Source organism: Lepisma saccharinum, chromosome 5, assembly GCF_977018435.1.
Source record: "Lepisma saccharinum chromosome 5, izLepSacc3.1, whole genome shotgun sequence".
NCBI lineage: Eukaryota > Metazoa > Arthropoda > Insecta > Zygentoma > Lepismatidae > Lepisma > Lepisma saccharinum.
In genome coordinates this window covers 19,352,512-19,369,476 of record NC_139233.1, presented here as the reverse complement: position 1 = coordinate 19,369,476, position 16,965 = coordinate 19,352,512, and the positions used below count along the sequence as shown (strand labels likewise).

The following is a 16,965-nucleotide window of genomic DNA, read 5'->3' as shown; positions in this document are numbered from 1 at the left end:
TCCCCTTCATCCATCCTCAAATACCACTCTGATTATAATTTATATTGATTGTAGAACCATTACATATCTTTATCACGAGCCGCCAATGACAGTACTACATGCTTTTTCTCTTTAAAATAAAGATATTTTGTAAGATATGTAACTATTAAATGCATACCTATATTTTGCCATAGTGAGCTGAATCTCCTTAGGTAAAGGTATAACTGCATTGGATGTTATGTCAGCTTTAGGAATATTCTTGATATCCTTATCGTTAATCTGAAAAAAATATATATAGGTATATATATCTACCAATATATAAGTCTCCCTAAAAATATACTTTACCGAAATAAAGTAGCTATGGCGTATGTCAAATAGTTTTTCTTCTAGTTTACGGTTGTTAGCTTGTAACAACCGTAAACTAGAGGAATTCTATAAAGAAAACAATATCTATAAGAAGAACTAGCATGCAAATTAGTAATTATAATGTTTTTCATAAGACTGTGTGTGAACGTGTGTTGTACGTGCAACACCGACACAAGCACGTAGAGGATATCTACTCGTAGATCCCAATCCATAAATATGTTCCATATTCTGATTTATAATGTTTGCATTAAGGACGGACTTCGTAATGTTATCTCAGAGGTATTTTTACTCTTTTGCATTGTAAATGAGCAAAACGTTAAAAGAAAAGTTGTTCGTCTTCATGTTCTCTTGTTGCACGGCAACACCCTGTGCATGTATGTATATACACACACATTCAGGGGCATACATTCTAGGCTATGTTCAGGTCTATGCAGCCTTGCTTTAAGTCGCTTTTATTAAAAACCTTCGACATCCTTACATTAGCATTCCTGCCATAGAAGCTATAGTATCTTGTACACCCTTTACAGCAGCATTAAACACTGCTTTCTCTTCACTTGTAAGATAAATTTCTATAACTTTCTCAACACCGCCTGATCCTATGACCACTGGAACGCCAGCATAAACATCTTTAAAATCATATTTGCCATTCAGTTAAGCAGCACAAGGCAATATTCTTTTCCTATTCAGCAAGTAAGCTCAGAGACAAAAAATAGAGATGAAAGATCGATCAGAAAGTGTGCATGTAGTTTATGGCTATAAAAATTGCAGTATGTGACATGTGAGGACGCATGTTTATCCTTGTGCACTTTCATACCCAAACGCCCACTGGAAGTGAGTTAGGGGAAATTTTTATTGTCCCTCGCAACTAAAATATATTTGAACACACTTATGGTATTACCTGAAGAAGTTCAAATGCTGCCAAGAGCTCTCCAGTGAGACTACCGTTTTCGTTGTAAATTTCGCGCAGTTGCAGAGGAGCAGGAAATCTGGGTTTCTCGTATGGTTCCCCGGCTGCTTTAACTTGCGGTAACACTGAAGTTCTGCCGATAAACTCGTCTTTTCCCTGCAACGAAAAGAAATGCAGGTAAAGCATTCAGGATTTGACTGGCTGAAATTAAAGTTGAGGGTACGTCAGCACTTAGGTTATTTGCACGCGTCACATTGTACGGGACCCTTACCATACCTAAAATCAACACGTGTCTCTTACCCACGTTAAAAGCTGAGGCTGTAAAGGGGACTCACCACATATAAGGATAAAACACAGGACATGACACCACGCCCGTACCCAGGATTTTTCTCAGGGTGGGGCCAGATCCGAAAATGTGTTTATATGTGGAACAAATTAGATTATTTGCTTTGCTTTTCTGTCAAGTTTGTCTAATCACGACGATGAGGATGAGCGATGATGTGATGAAACTTATAACGGAAAATCACGCCTAACAGATTAACAAATCTGATTAAAATAATTATAGATTAAATTAATCCAATTAACAAACGTATTCAGTATAATTCTACACTTAATATAATTTAAACTAAGGCAAGGTGCAAGTGGATGACATTTAAAGTTGCATTTGGCCACAACGAATCGTTCGGGAAACAGCAGTTGTAGCCTATATGTTCTTATGGACATTAACGAAAAAAGGAACTTTTGATCTAGTGGACCGATTGAGCAGAAATTCAAGACCATGGTAAAACACATTCTAAAAGTCAAGATTCCGAAGGTTAATAAAAATCGAGTGAAGGATCAGGCCGTAATTGAGGATCAAAATCACGGAAGATAACAAAAGGACGCTTGAGAAGGTAGCATTTCCATCTGAGCCGTGCCACTTCTCGGTGCTGATGGACAAAGAACGGGTCAGTCACCTAATCTCGTCAAGGGTGCATTTCAACAATACAGGGGTAGATGGCGGATAACAAGTTTTTCTGGAGAGAAAGTAGAAAAGGAGGTAATCATAGAGTCTAGACATGGGAACACCGAATTCAGGCAATATAGTCTTTATTTCCGTAACTTTTTATAAGTTCGCATTTAAATATTTCGTAGTTCGAGCAGGGGCTATGGCCTCCATGGCCCCTCCCTGGGTACGGGCTTGCAAGACACAATCCTACGCGAAAACTTCCGACGGTGCTCAAGTACCCAGAGGTTCATGTAAGGCATATATTTTTGAGTGGAGAACACTTGGAGGTCAGAGGAAGCATGATATTCCCTATTAACTACATCACTGACTTAAGCCCTACATGATTGTCGTCATTTAACTTACGAATTTTGCATGAGGGGCACATAATGTACCCCATTCCAAGAGATATATGCATAATTGGTTGTATGTACCAGTTCATAAAGGTTTAGTGCTAGCAAATAATAGGATTTATTAACTTAAGAAATTTTAGAATTTTGATCATCCCCCATAAATATTTACAAACGCCAGAAGATCTGAAGACAATTATTATAGCTAATGAAAGATGTACAATATAAAAAACTACAACTGAATCAACTTTACACACTTCTTTAATAAATAACTAAAGACAAAGGGAATAATAGGTAAATTTCCATCTGTCGGTAGGAATTCGAACTAATTTTATTTCTAGGAACATCAGACTTCTTAAAGTATTTTAAGAGGAACAATGTAGTTCATAGATAGCAGGTCATTTTTATTAATATTTCTTGGTAATTAAGATGATCTAAATCTAAAAAACTTAACATTATTTTATACAATTTTACACAAGGTAATCGAACACTAAAACATCTGAGAAAAATAATAGCAATTATTTTGACAGTATTACTAACTTGGAATTTAATTTCAATTCTTCTAAGTGAATAAAGCTTCATAAATTAATTAAGTTCTGAAGCAAGGAATTATCCAGTGAGCCACTGAAGCTCCACAGAGGATTATATCGACTGTGGATACAGGCGTCAAAGCGTTGTTAGTCTGAAAGATTGTAGTATAGGGTGTTCTACGTGAAACAGAACTTGATATTTGGGTGTTTTTTTTTTAAAAAAAATGACACCCTTTAACTAAATGATATATTTTTCTGTTGAATAATACGATAATTTTAACAGTTTTATATAATTATTCTACAGTTACGTATACCTTAATTTTACGATGATCTGAGCCCCCAAAAGCCTTACCTGTAATGAAATCTTTCCAGAACAGTCACTTTGTGGGGATTTGCCAAGGTTCCCTATGTCTCAACAAAATTACCGAACACACACACAAACACACAGATAAAAAGTGGCTGCGTGCGTTGCAAATTGTCCGAAACGTAGTTACAAATTCTATTTCCATGATTCCTGTTGACAATTAACCTAAGTTGTGAACAATATTCTCATTGTTTCGCAATATCATTATAGCCAAATTCTGGCTACATTGTTAGCTTTATCAAGAGCACAGAACTGGATTGGTTGTGTATGGAGGGCAGATCTAATACAATTCATAAAGTAAACGGCAAATCGAATTCTTAAATAGCAATTTCCTCAAACACTTACATGAAATAGTTGATAAAAAAATAGTATTTCGAAAGCTACTTTTTCTATAAGTAAATCAGTCCCGACCTAGACATTTGTATTCTTTGGGAGTGAATGAATGATTTTATTAATTTTACATAGCGTTTCTGCCAATATAAGTATGATTGGTGATAAGATGAAAAAAATGAAGGAACAATCACAAATATATATGCACAGCACACAATTCCCATAGATGGTTATTCTCGCCATGTGTCCAGACCCCAGAGTTGCGTTAAGCCGGCTTTAGACGAAAGCATTTCCTTTAACATTTTTGCTACCATAAATGCTATGTAAATGCTTCCAAAAATCTTATAGCAGATAGCACTTTAGACGAAAGCATTTCATTCATGGAATATTTCGGTTAGCTGTTGAGATTACATTGTTTGATATATACAGCACGATACGCACATCGAGATACACCATATATGGCCAGTGCACGGTGTTTGCAATTGAAACAACTAAAATGTTCTTCCATACGTGTACAGTAAACGTTGTAAAGTATATATTGAATCAGCGCCATGCTTCTCTACCTAAAACCTTTTAATACGAAGCGTAATTCCTCTCGGTTGAATAATTATCGTGGTTTAAAAATGTGAAGTGATACGTTGTTTACATCTCACGTGGCCGCCATTACAACTGCACTCGTGACCTAGAGGTCGCTTCTGATTGGTTACGCTACGAAAAATGCTACGGACCGACCCTATCCTTGAGAAATGCCATGAAATATGCCATGGCATCTGAAATGCCATAAGATTTCTTACTTTAGACGGCAGCATTTTGGTCATGGCACAAATGTTAAGAAAAATGCTAAGGAAAATGAATTCGTCTGAAGTGGGCTTTAGTCTGCAAGATGCAGTACAGAGAATGTAAGAGAATGACGTCCGGATGTCTTTAGAAAATGTAACCCCTTGCACCTCGTTCTTTGTGAGTGTCCATTCATATTTTTTCTAATTATCATTCATTCACATCGTCGCAATTAGCCAGAAGTGGCACAAAAGCGACGCTAAATAATAATTCGATAGAATGCAATTAGTATTTGGTGCACCACAACACAAAACAAATGAATAGCACGATAAAAACCACATTAACAATCTGCCCAAGCTTTCGGTCTCAGAGTCATCGTCAGGGATGGTCAAGAGTGTGGTTTGATTTTCTTTTGTTTTAAGTTCACTTCATGAACGGATAGGCTAATAGGAACTGGACTCACAGTTTGAAGTGGGATCTGAACCACTATGTGTCCCGCGCGTATCGTACCGGTTCCCTTGATTATAAGGCGAGGACGTTAACACTACGCCATCGGAAACTTGCTTGCACCCTGTCCTTTACACTATAGCTTGCTGTTGCTATATACAGAGCGTCCCCGTACAATACCGATACATATTCACATCCATAAAGAACATGATGATGATGAACAAATTTTCCAAATGTTGTCACTTTGTTAGGAGATAAATCCATTGCATTGACTAATGGCGATGTCTGTCCGTAGCACAATAAAAAAATGTATTTTCCCACAGAGAATATAACTGTTACTGGAATCCATGATTCAGTGCTGCATGGTTGCATATATACAGGATGAAATTATCAGTTCCAAGTGCTTTTGGCTCGAAATATGTTACTAGGAAAGTTGATCGCCTTGAAGGCCTTTACGCGATGTGAAATTTGTCGGTGTTCTGCAGCAAACGCCCTGTATATAACAATGAACAATTGGGCCGCCCGATGACGTAATGGTAACGCTGTCGCCTTGTAATCAAGAGATCCCAGATTCGAGTCCCAGAGGAGGTACATCCCACTTTAAACTTCATTAGCATTTCAGAGCATAAAGTGAACTTTGAAAAACTCAAATAAACAAACATTTAAATATTAACAATTTGGTAACAGCTGCTGCTGAATATGGAAAAATACATACAGAGACATCGTAAAGGCTGAAACAGTTTTGCTTGAAAGTAAGGTATAAGACATTACTCACCACTAGATCAGCATCAAACACGTGTAGAGTCACAACAGGTGGATTTTCCTGGACAAACTGAACACTTCCATTGATTTCTATTCGATTGAACGTTAACGTCTGATTCCACGTCGGGTTGAGTGTTTCTTCTTCAACCTATCGAAGGTAATATCTCTTTGTACATTAACATTTCTTAAATTCCTCACATAATTAACAATATGCATTAATTTAATACTTTAATAAATATATTTGAACCAATCCCTGAAACGAGAGAAAAACATTTTTCGACGACTGAAGCAGGTACGGTACAAGATCCTTTAACCGTAACTTGTCTGGAAGGTCGCTCTGTAAGTGGCAACTTTCTCTTATTTTGATGGTTAGATCCGGATCCTGGTGGATCCGAAATCCGGACCCGGTTGGTTCCGGATCCTAAAATTTTTCGGGTCCGGATCCGGATCCGAATCCAGAACTTTCGGATCCGGATCCAGAACTCTCGGATCCGGATCCAGAACTCTCGGATCCGGATCCGTTTTGCCATCCCACATGCGCTTCTTTGGAAAGTAAGAATGTATTTATAACATATTGTTACTTGCTAATATACATATATATATAATATACATACATACACATATATATATAGTGTGTGTGCGCGCGTGCGCGATTTGTAATTAATTAATACACTTACAAGGGAAGTCTAAGTCTCCCCCTCCGATTTCCATGAAACCTGGCAGGTGTATAGACCTCTGACATTTTATGTTAAACAAGTAAGATTATTTTTGTGCACGAGTGTGTTGGCTGATGCGTAGCAAAGTATTTTAGGAAGAACACTTGAAAAAAATTCTTGTAGGACTAAGTAATGAAAAATTTATTTGTAATCGAAGATCATAAAAAGGTAAAAAAAAAAAAAAGGTAAAGTGCTCCCCTGTGCTTAGCACCACGCCATGAAGGCGTATAAGGGGTGTGGGGGTAACGACCCACACTTTCTTGATCCGGTCGTGAGTGGGGGTGATGTGATCAGCATCACGCCCCTGACCGCCTTTACCCACCAGGGTTTCCCCCAGGTACCCATGTTATTCGACGCTGGGTGGGCGCCGGGGCCGCTTCCACCGTTAGAAAAGTTCCCGGATTTGAACCGGCCGGGGATCGAACCCGGGACCTTTAGCATGGTAGTCAGACGCGTTACCGACTGCATAATACCTTTTAAAATGTGGTAATATTATAATGGGATTGAGATACGAAACTCTCGGATCCGGATCCGGATCCGAGAGTTTCGTATCTCAACTTTTGGATCCGGATTTTTTGGATCCGGATCCGTTTGGCCATCCCTAGTTTTAAAGCTTTCAGCACGGAGTATACGACCAGACAGCACGCGCCTGCAAAGATCTTAAGGTGCCGTGCAGAGGGAGGGGGTGGGAAGTTAAAACTGAAGTTATTAATTAATTTGGATCACATTTATACGTCCTTTTTTCCGTTTTTAGGTCCTTTTTTTAATATTTTTAGGTCTTCTTATAGGTCTTTTTTTTTTGGGCAATCCGAGCCCTATTGATGACATATCACTCGAGATTGTCGAAAAACTCGTACATGCCTGTTACACATAGAACAGATCCGTGCGTTACACAATACTAAGAGCAATGTTGATTGTCAAAACGAAGCTAAAAATGCTGAAGAGGAGGGGAAAAGTTGACTGAGATATGTGAACTAAGTAACGCAAGGATTATTCAATTCTAAAACAATTTTTATCTTTTATGCGTACAACTAACTAACTAACTCTCTAGCATTTTTAAACCCGATGGTTTGTGGCTGCAGCAACACAAGCCTTCCATCTGTCTCTATCCTAGGCAAGATCAATCCAATCTTTCCCATCCTTACCGATTCCCTTTAGGCCCATCTCAACGTTATCCTTCCATCTACGCCTTGGCCTTCCTACTGGTCTCTTACCATCAGGTTTCCCAACAAGAATCCTGCAAACTCTTCTTTCTCTCCCATTCGAGCCATTTATACGTACAATTACTATTCATTTCGCTTTACATCTAGCCGACTTCCGTGGTGGAGTGGCTAGGGGTTCCGGCTTCGAATCTCGGTTTGGGCGTGGGTGTTATTTCATCATATCATCATCACTCATCCTCATCGTCGCGATTAGCCAAAAATTTCTGAAAAACGACTCTAAATTACAAAAATCAGACGAAACTCCTATTGTTTCTATCTATCTTTCCGTTTCCGGTTCTTACTCTCTCTCCTCTTATCTTCTCTCCCCTCCTTGTTTTGTCCCCCTGATCTCTCCTCTCTCCCTCGCTTAATCACTCTTTCCCTCTCTAGACGACTTCAAACATCCAATAATGATATCCACTCACCTCGGTAGACTTGCTGTGTGGACCAACAGAAACCTCCACGTAAGGATCAGCCAATCCGGATCTGTCTAGCCCAGGACGAATCGTTGCATGATATATATAAGCATTCATTTGGTATACCTGCAAAAAGGAATTTAATGTATGCATGCAAGAGAGATATGACTAAATATTAACGCATTATTGATAGGTATGGTAGTTGAGAGAGATAAGACTGTTCTTAATTCCCACTTTATGCCTTCCTGCATCAAAGTACGCTCCTGGGGAAGAGCCAATCAGACAGTACCTCTGAAATGGGTAAATTAAACTGTTTTCAAATTCGTCGTGTGAGAACCAGAGGGATGTAACTCCAATGTATCAAATTTACAGGAGGGAGAAAATAATATACTCTTATAGAGTCAATAAATTGAAGATGTACGTAACTCGACCTTACTGCTGACGATTAGAAGTGGAGATGTGTTGATCTGACTTCAAATAGCTCTTCAGATGAGTTTATTTAAATATAAAACTAAGTACCACACTTTTGTCGTTACGTTTCTCTGGTTCTCATACAACGAATTGGACACATTTCTTCTTCCTTGTTATAGGCAAGATTTCTGAAATACTTGCAAACGTTTCCAATGATTATCTTACTTTGTTTATTAATGCCCATTCGGCAGGCACGTACACAATCACTGCTTCCACCTTCTAATGTACCACACGTAGGACGCTGCTCCTCAATGCCTTTCATAATGAATACAAAACCAAATAATCTTTACAATATACACCAGCGAAGACAAAATCAACGTATACGTACATACAACGCGCCAAGTGTCGACTGAGCACCTTGGAACAAGTGTGGAAAACTTGGAAGGCCAGGTGTGTGGAAGAGGCAAGAGGAAGCTCGAAAACGCGCAACCTTGACTGGTCTACTTTCGTGGTGAGAGCAATAGTACCGAAATAGGGCATTGCACATACATACAGTATGTACCAGTCTTATCCGTACAGAGGTAGTTGGAAAGTGAAATGATAAAGTACACCGCTAGAAAACAAAAATTAAAAAAAAAAAAAAAAAATGCTCAAATGATGTTCACAAGACTGGTACATTGCTATCTTCATTCGCCTTCCTCCACACCCTGTGGACACCATCTGATCCGAAAGGGTTTATTTTGGTCTCATCGGAGCAGATGACGTTCGTTGTCCCAGAACTCCTGGTTTTTATGCACATGTTTCTGTTGCATTCTCCCATGATATCCCTATCTGTACAATGCACGGCGAACGGTTGAATTGCTCTGTCACTCCTGTTGCATTTTCTACCCGTGATCTCAATTTCGGAATCACTTAATTTTGGATATGCCTTATTTTATCTCACCAAGAAACACTCCTCTCTTTCGGTTAGTATTTTCTCTCTACTTCTTCTTGCCCGATACTTTGTTGAACCCTCATATTTGACTTTATTTACTATGTACTGCACAGTACAATGCGATTTTGTTCACTAATGACCCCATTCTCTTTAAAGAATGTCTTTTAAGAGCAAGAATCACTATCACACCTTTCAGGTCAGAGCAAAGCTCCTCTCGCTTCCCCATTACGGACTGCCCACGCTAGCAGTGTGGTTGAACGGTGACAAAGTGATTGCACAGGCCTGCAACTGAAGCTGTAAATATAATAACGCAGTGTCCTGCACACAACAAAAACGTGACATGGTCACTAAGTGACTCGTGTGTACGAACAAGAAAGGTACATACATCATGCAACCTCAAACGATTTATAATACTCTCCATCCAGTACAATTACTGCATCTCGCATTTTTTGTACAAATTACCTTTTCTACGGTCCTCCTTGAATACTGGACAACTTTCGTTATCATATTTCGCCAACTGAACACGTACAGAGGGGTTTCATACAATGTATACAGCCTGTACCAACAAGTATGGTACATACTGTATAAACTGCTGCATGTTACTTGGACTGAGATGTGAGTAACAGGTTAGCTACGTTCATATCCATGACAACATTAGTACACTGGCCGTTTTGACTGTTCAACATACTTTGAGACTATAACACGTTCTTATCGCACTTCTCTATACCCACAGATAAAAAGGATTTGATGTAACTACTTACATGGACCTCTGGGTACTTAAGCACAGCCGGAAGTTTCGGCGTAGATTTCTGTTTGCCCTTGAACTCTGCGATGGAGCCTGAAGGAAGACCAGACAAGCAGTGAGGAGAGTCTGACCTCAGCCCAAGCCACATATAAAAAGTAACCTTCGCAGGTATTGTCCAAGCAGAAGTTCCTTTCCTGGTAGGCTAGAACAGAACATAAGAAATACACCATTAAAAGTATAAAATGAAGCAATGTCACAACAATAATGTACATTTGAGAGAAGGGTATAAGGATAACGGGATTCAAATTCGGCAAGTTGTGCACTTAGATCGCATTTACGTGACATCGTAAAAAGAGACAGAGGGAGTGAAAGAAGAAAGAAAGGAAAGCAATGAAGATTGTAGATACGGTGTGTGTGTGTGTGTGTGAGAGAGAGAGAGAGAGAGAGATAGGAAGAAAGAGAGAAAATGGGAAAAGAAGAGACAATAGAAAGAGATGGAGAGAAAGGAAGAGAAAGAAGAAACGAGAAAGAAATAGTAGTACAACAAATCAGAGTGAAAAGGAAAGAGAAAGTTAAGGAAAATAACGTGCGAGGCAGAGAGAGGAAACCTGACAGAAACGGTAGAGAAAACATTGAGGGGGGTGTGCATTTCTCCTATTGTTAATAACAACGGAACAAATCCATAAAACATTAACTGTGATCAGAGGTAACTTAGAAAATACAAAAGTCATATGAATGGATGTACTTTCCCGAAGTCTATCTCCACTAGAAACGGATTTCCCTATACGTACCTTGAGGTGCATAGTCTGGACCTTCCCGCAGTCTCTCCCGCTTTCCAGCTTGTAAGGAGAGAAGAGAATTTCACGAGCGGGAATCCTCCTGTATGCTACTCTCCTAGATCCGCTTGACATACAGAGAAACACGTCGGGAATTGTATGCTGAGGCTGAAATATACAGAAAAGTTTGTCACGAGCCAGATCCGACGATGCAAGGAAGAAATGTTTCCCGAGAGCGACGATAGATGGCAGCACGCCATATAAAGAAGAGCAGAGTTCATTGTAGAAACTACGATCGGAGAAGAGTGATTATATATATTATAGTAAATGCAAAATACATAAAGGAAGAGTATAGAAATTATAGAAGGAGTGAATAAAATGTTTTAAATAGCCAATTAAGATAAATAAGAATATGCTCGTATATGAAACAATTAGGAAAGTTAATAAGTGAGCAAATGAATTCAGAAATGTATCTCCTTTCTGATCCTAGTGATCAGAATTTGATTTAATACCTCTGACGAGAAGAACATCGTCAGCTTTTGTATTTGTCCGTCCCTCGGTGTCGCTGTGTCCAAATTAGTCGCCCCGAAGCACTTACGGTTGCGCTCCTTATTAGACGCATTGGACCATAGGCAGCGCGCTGTTAGCGATCCTGGGCTATTTCTCTTTGGTCGTTACATAGGAGGTGGCACTACTGTCAGTTTAGACGCCCCTAATCTTTCTAAAAGTATAGCTTTTGTCGTTTGTATAATGCCAAAGAAGCGGGGAAAGCGAGCGCATATATGTAATAAATAAGATTACGCTTTAAAAGGAAAGACAAAAAATTAGAAGAAATAAAAAAAGAATAAGCCTTTTCCAAAAATAGAAGGAAGAAAAGAAGAAGTCTTTTCCCAAATCAAAGATACTCCCAAATCAAAGATAGAAAACAAGAAGAAGCCTTTTCCAAAATAGAAGGAAGAAAAGAAGAAGAAGCCTTTTATCAAAATAGAAGGAAGAAGAAGCCTTTTTCCAAATCAAAGATAGGAAGGAAGAAGAAGCCTTTCCCAAAATAGAAGGAAGAAAAGAAGAGCAAGCATTTTCCCTAATCAAGGATAGAAAAGAAGAGGAAGCCTTTTCCCTAATCAAGGATAGAAAAGAAGAGGAAGCCTTTTCCCTAATCAAGGATAGAAAAGAAGAGGAAGCCTTTTCCTTAATCAAAGATAGAAAAGAAGAAGAAGCCTTTTACCAAAATAGAAGGAAGAAAAGAAGAAGAAGCCTTTTCCCAAATCAAAGATAGGAAGGAAGAAGAAGCCTTTTACCAAAATGGAAGGAAGAAAAGAAGAAGAAGCTTTTACCAAAAATTACGAGAAGAAATAAGAAGATTTCCTTTAAATTATTCATATATATATATATATATATATATATATATATATATATATATATATATATATATATATATATAAGAAGAATATAACCGACGTAAATTAGGAATCAACACATATATATATTTCAATGTATATACAAGCTTCGCTATATATTTTCTCTGTATTGTGTACAGTTTTCAGAATATAGATCCGCATTTAACTATATCCTCTTGGCTATAAAACGCTTTCTTATTTGGGATTCTCGAATATAGAACCTATCCCCTGAGATTAAGATATTTCTATAGCCGTGGTAAGTAACATTTAAGTACGTACCCCCAGGGTTGTAGCATAGTGGCGCCCATAACGTGGAGCCTTACCCTAACTTACCCACGAATGAGACGTAGCAAGTTGATGAGCAGAAATGCTAGTCTATGGATTTTTTTAAAACGAGGTTTGCATATTTCAGTTTTACGGTCGTTTGCCAAAATACGCAGTGCTCTTTTTTGTATTTTTGAATCCTTTTCAATATTGATACACTGTAAGATATTGAATAATGTTGTCGATAGAGTTATAGCATATACTACGTGCACATACATACAATGTTATATCTATTAGATTTGCTTACGTACGCTATTAAATTGACTAAAAATGGTTTCGAATAAACAGTATTTTCGTTTAAACGAGATTTCTGTTCATTTCAAATCTACAACTTACATCCTCAATTATCTTCTTTAAACTCCGTAACATTTCCTTTGCTTTTGAAAACGATTGTAGCAGATTTTCAGGACTCAAGCCCCCAAGCAACTGAGTTGTAACAGTACTTAGGTATTCCTGTGAAAAGGAGAAGGAAAATTGTCGTAAACAGCGGATATTGAGTAACACTATTAATGTTGATCCTAGGAGAGATTCTTTCGGCACTCCCAAATCAATTAGACTGCGCACTGTATGCAAGCAGTGGCGGCGATTAGGGGGCAAGGGGGTAGCTGCTTCCCACTTTACGCCACTTTTCCCCCCGCACTATGCTAAATCTTATCTACAAAAGGAAATATACTGTCTTTGCCCCCCCTCCCCCAGTTTCGCACCTTGCCCCCTCCTCAGGTTTGGAACCCAATCGCCTATGTGCAAGATAGAGAGTACTGAAATAACTAAAATTAACATGTAGAAATTTCAGCGAGAAATGCAGGCTCGACCAGGACTCGAAGCCAGTTCTCTGGCATATCGTGCCTTTGCTCTTCCAACTTTATATACATATACCGGGTGGCCAGGATTAAAGTTACCTAACTCAGAACCCTCTGTAGCCTGTTTGAGGCATCGTAGAACTCTGAAATTCGGTGAATCCACTATGCAGACCACGGGGAAGAGGATGGCTATAAAAAATAGTTCAATTTTCCGCCACCAGGTTGAAATGTGGTGCTTTACTTCCATGATGGGTTGTACAAATAATCACGTTAAGTGATTTAGCTGAGTAATTAATTAGAAATACATTTTTTAGTGGCTGGAAGTTGCGAGAAAATAATCTCTCGTTTATTACCAGATTGCAAGGGAAAGGCAAATACATAACCAACTGGAGCAGTTTACGTCATTATTACAACCCATCATGGAAGTACAGTGCCACATTTCAACCTGGTGGCGGAAAATTGAACTATTTTTTATATATATCGCCATCCTCTTCTCCATGGTCTGCATAGTGGATTCACCAAATTTCAGAGTTCTACGATGCCTCAAACAGGCTACAGAGGGCTCTGAGTTGGGTAACTTGAATTCTGGCCACCCAGTATATATAAATGGAAAATCCCTAAGTGGCAATTTCCCCCGTCATTATTTCTTTCTCAGTTTTCACATGCATCAGTTTTACTCAATTTTCTATTTTCATATTTAGGACAAACAAAAACATCCATGTCTTAACCGGGATTCGAACCCGGGACTTCTATCGTCGTAGCGCGCTATGATAACCACTCTACCAAGGAGGTCGACGACCAACTGAGCTACCGAGCCAGCCCAGGCTTCGCCTGATTTTTCACTGTCTGCGTGAAGTTGTCTCTGTCAGTGTTACTGCAACGGGATCTGTTGCCTTTGAAACACTGCCTAGATTCTCCAAACGTAGAGATGCAAATTGCTATACTGATTTCGCAGACCTCCGTGGAGGAGCAGGGCTTCCCCGATGGCGCAGTGATAGCGTCGTCGCCTTGTAATTAAGGTGTCTCGGGTTCGATACCCGGTGGAAGCAGATGGTGGTTCGGATTCCATTTTAAACTGTAGATCTATTTCCGATTAGCCTTAGTGTGCACAAAATGGACTTGAAACACAAACTCAAACCGTGGCGGAGTAGTTAGCACATAACGTTAAGAAGCCAGAGGCTCCATGTTCGAATCCCGACATGGGTGTCCCTCTTGAGTGTCCCTTCATCAATTTCACCATTTCATCCTCATCTTCGCGATTAGCTAATAGTGGCAGAAAAGCGAAGTAAAAAAAACAGGGTTGTTAAAGGTCCAGGAACCCAGTTTCTACAATGAGCTCTGCTCTTCTTTATATGACGCGCTGCCATCTATCGTTGCTCTTGGGAAACAGTTCTTCCTTGCATTTTTCATTGTGTCGTCGGAACTGGCACGTGACAGGTTGCGGGAACGAATTGAAATACTTTACAGATAGAAAGGTTCTTAACGGTCCAGAACGTATTTACGCTTGCTAATGTTCCCTCCCGGACCGGAATTGAATCTATTTACAATCCCTGGACCTTTATCAACTCTGAACCAAACCAAATAAATTCAATCAATCCAAGCTTACTGTTTATCACAAACAACAACAAACGTGGTTGTTGGGCTGAATAATAATACAATAAACTCACCATTGTTTTCTCACAACCCCTCTTCCTGTTGATATCAAGGGCTGTTTTCAGGGATGTTTCTCCTAAGGGAGGAGGCGGTCTCGCTGTCTTGAACTGAGAAAATATTCGGGAAAACTTCTGCAAGACAGACGCCAACTTATCAGCAACTTCGCCTTCCTCTTTGTCCAAACTGCATTGCACCATGTGAAGGTCGTCTTCCTGAAAATAAATGGAAGTTTTATTAAATGATACTGAGCTTCTGGGTACATCAACACTTAGGCTATTCACGGCCTCCGCGATGACGTAGTGGTAAGGACGTCGCCTTGTAATCAAGTGGTCCTGGGTTCTATGTAGTGGTTCGGATCCCACTTTAAACTGTAGGTTCAGTCCCAATTAGCCTTACTGTGCAAAAAGTGGACTTAAAACACCAACTCAATCAATCAAACAACTTAGCTCTTTGAGGAGCGGTGGTTACCTATGCTAACCACATTTTCAAACTGTAACGGTTCTTTTCCTATTGGGTGGTTATCACCGCTGACCACATATGTATTTCCTCAATTCACCATTAGATTGTAGAGTCCCTGGATGTATGACTTGACGTCACTGTCAACATTCTTTCTTGTTAATTTTGTAGGCATCATACATCCCGGAACTCTACTTGGCTGTTTCGTTTGAGCTTAGAGAAGCATGAAACATTTCTTACTCACTTCAGCGTTAGATATCAAGGTGTGTGGTCATGTGTTCGATTCTCCTTAGCTTTTCGTCAAAATAAGTGTCACCTCGAAGTGATCGTAGACATTTTATAAGTAATTGAGCTGTACTTCTCACATGTAAAGTGTTTGTGATTTGACTTATGTGTGTGTCCTGACACATATTACTTATACAATATGTGGTTAGTGTCACTAACCACCGCGCTCAGACGACGGTGTATTCTTGCCAACTTGTCTTCGAGAACTCCGTGTAAAGATCTCGTAGAAAAGCTTGTTTATTTAAAACTTGTGTAAAGAATTCGTAGAAAATCTTGCTTATTAGGAACTTCCATGTGGCTCAGATAACGAATTGAGTATTATTGAGGATTCTGGCTATGATCCTCTGACAAACTAGGATTTGCGATGAAGAATGTACAAGGGACTGTTGTCAAATAAGGTTATTGTAAAGAATGAAAATGGAGACAGTTTGCGAGGTTTGCAGGGAAAATATGTTGAAATAAGTAATCACAAAGCAAAAGTAAATAAGCAAATAAGATTGGAGGCAAACGATAGCAACCAGTGCAGGGAATTTCAAGAAAATGTGTAATTTGCATTCAGTACGCGTGCAACACCAACCAGGACAATTTGGGCATGCAGAGCCTACAATGTACTATTCTGCCTAAGGAAGGGAAAACTTGTTTTCTGATGTTTCACTCAAATTAAAGTATGACAAAAAACGCAATAAAGCAAGTGATTAAGGAAAAGATTTTAGATAAAATCATTTATATAAACATTACATACTATTCTTTACCAAACACTTAAATGTGTGTATTAAGTGGGCGGTGGTTAGCATAGGTAACCACATTGTAATTGTTAATAACTATAAAAATATTTAAAAAAAAAAGAAAAAGTTCAAAGGCAAAATTTAATTATCTACCCAATATCTTACATATAATCAATGTTGCAAATGAATATCTTGAAAAAAACATTTCCTGCCCCTTAAAGAGTTAGGCTATTCACATTCGTTACACTTAGCTTTAAAGCCTTGATTTGTAGGCACATAAAAACTTACCAATGAAACGTTGGCTCTAGTTACACATTAGATGTAAAGA

General features: G+C 38.9%; 1 protein-coding gene across 1 annotated transcript in view; it reads right to left on the bottom strand.

The window, feature by feature from the left end:
• Positions 1 to 16,965, bottom strand: part of LOC145987807 (fer-1-like protein 6) — a 70,906-nt gene that overhangs the window by 40,071 nt on the left and 13,870 nt on the right. Inside the window, exons 4-11 of the mRNA XM_083122515.1 lie at positions 15,186 to 15,383; positions 13,055 to 13,171; positions 11,013 to 11,165; positions 10,238 to 10,423; positions 8,141 to 8,257; positions 5,811 to 5,945; positions 1,244 to 1,408; positions 158 to 258 (exon numbers count right to left, since the gene is read on the bottom strand). Coding sequence (XP_082978641.1) covers positions 158 to 258; positions 1,244 to 1,408; positions 5,811 to 5,945; positions 8,141 to 8,257; positions 10,238 to 10,423; positions 11,013 to 11,165; positions 13,055 to 13,171; positions 15,186 to 15,383 — 1,172 coding nt within the window. The remainder of the gene's footprint in view (positions 1 to 157; positions 259 to 1,243; positions 1,409 to 5,810; positions 5,946 to 8,140; positions 8,258 to 10,237; positions 10,424 to 11,012; positions 11,166 to 13,054; positions 13,172 to 15,185; positions 15,384 to 16,965) is intronic.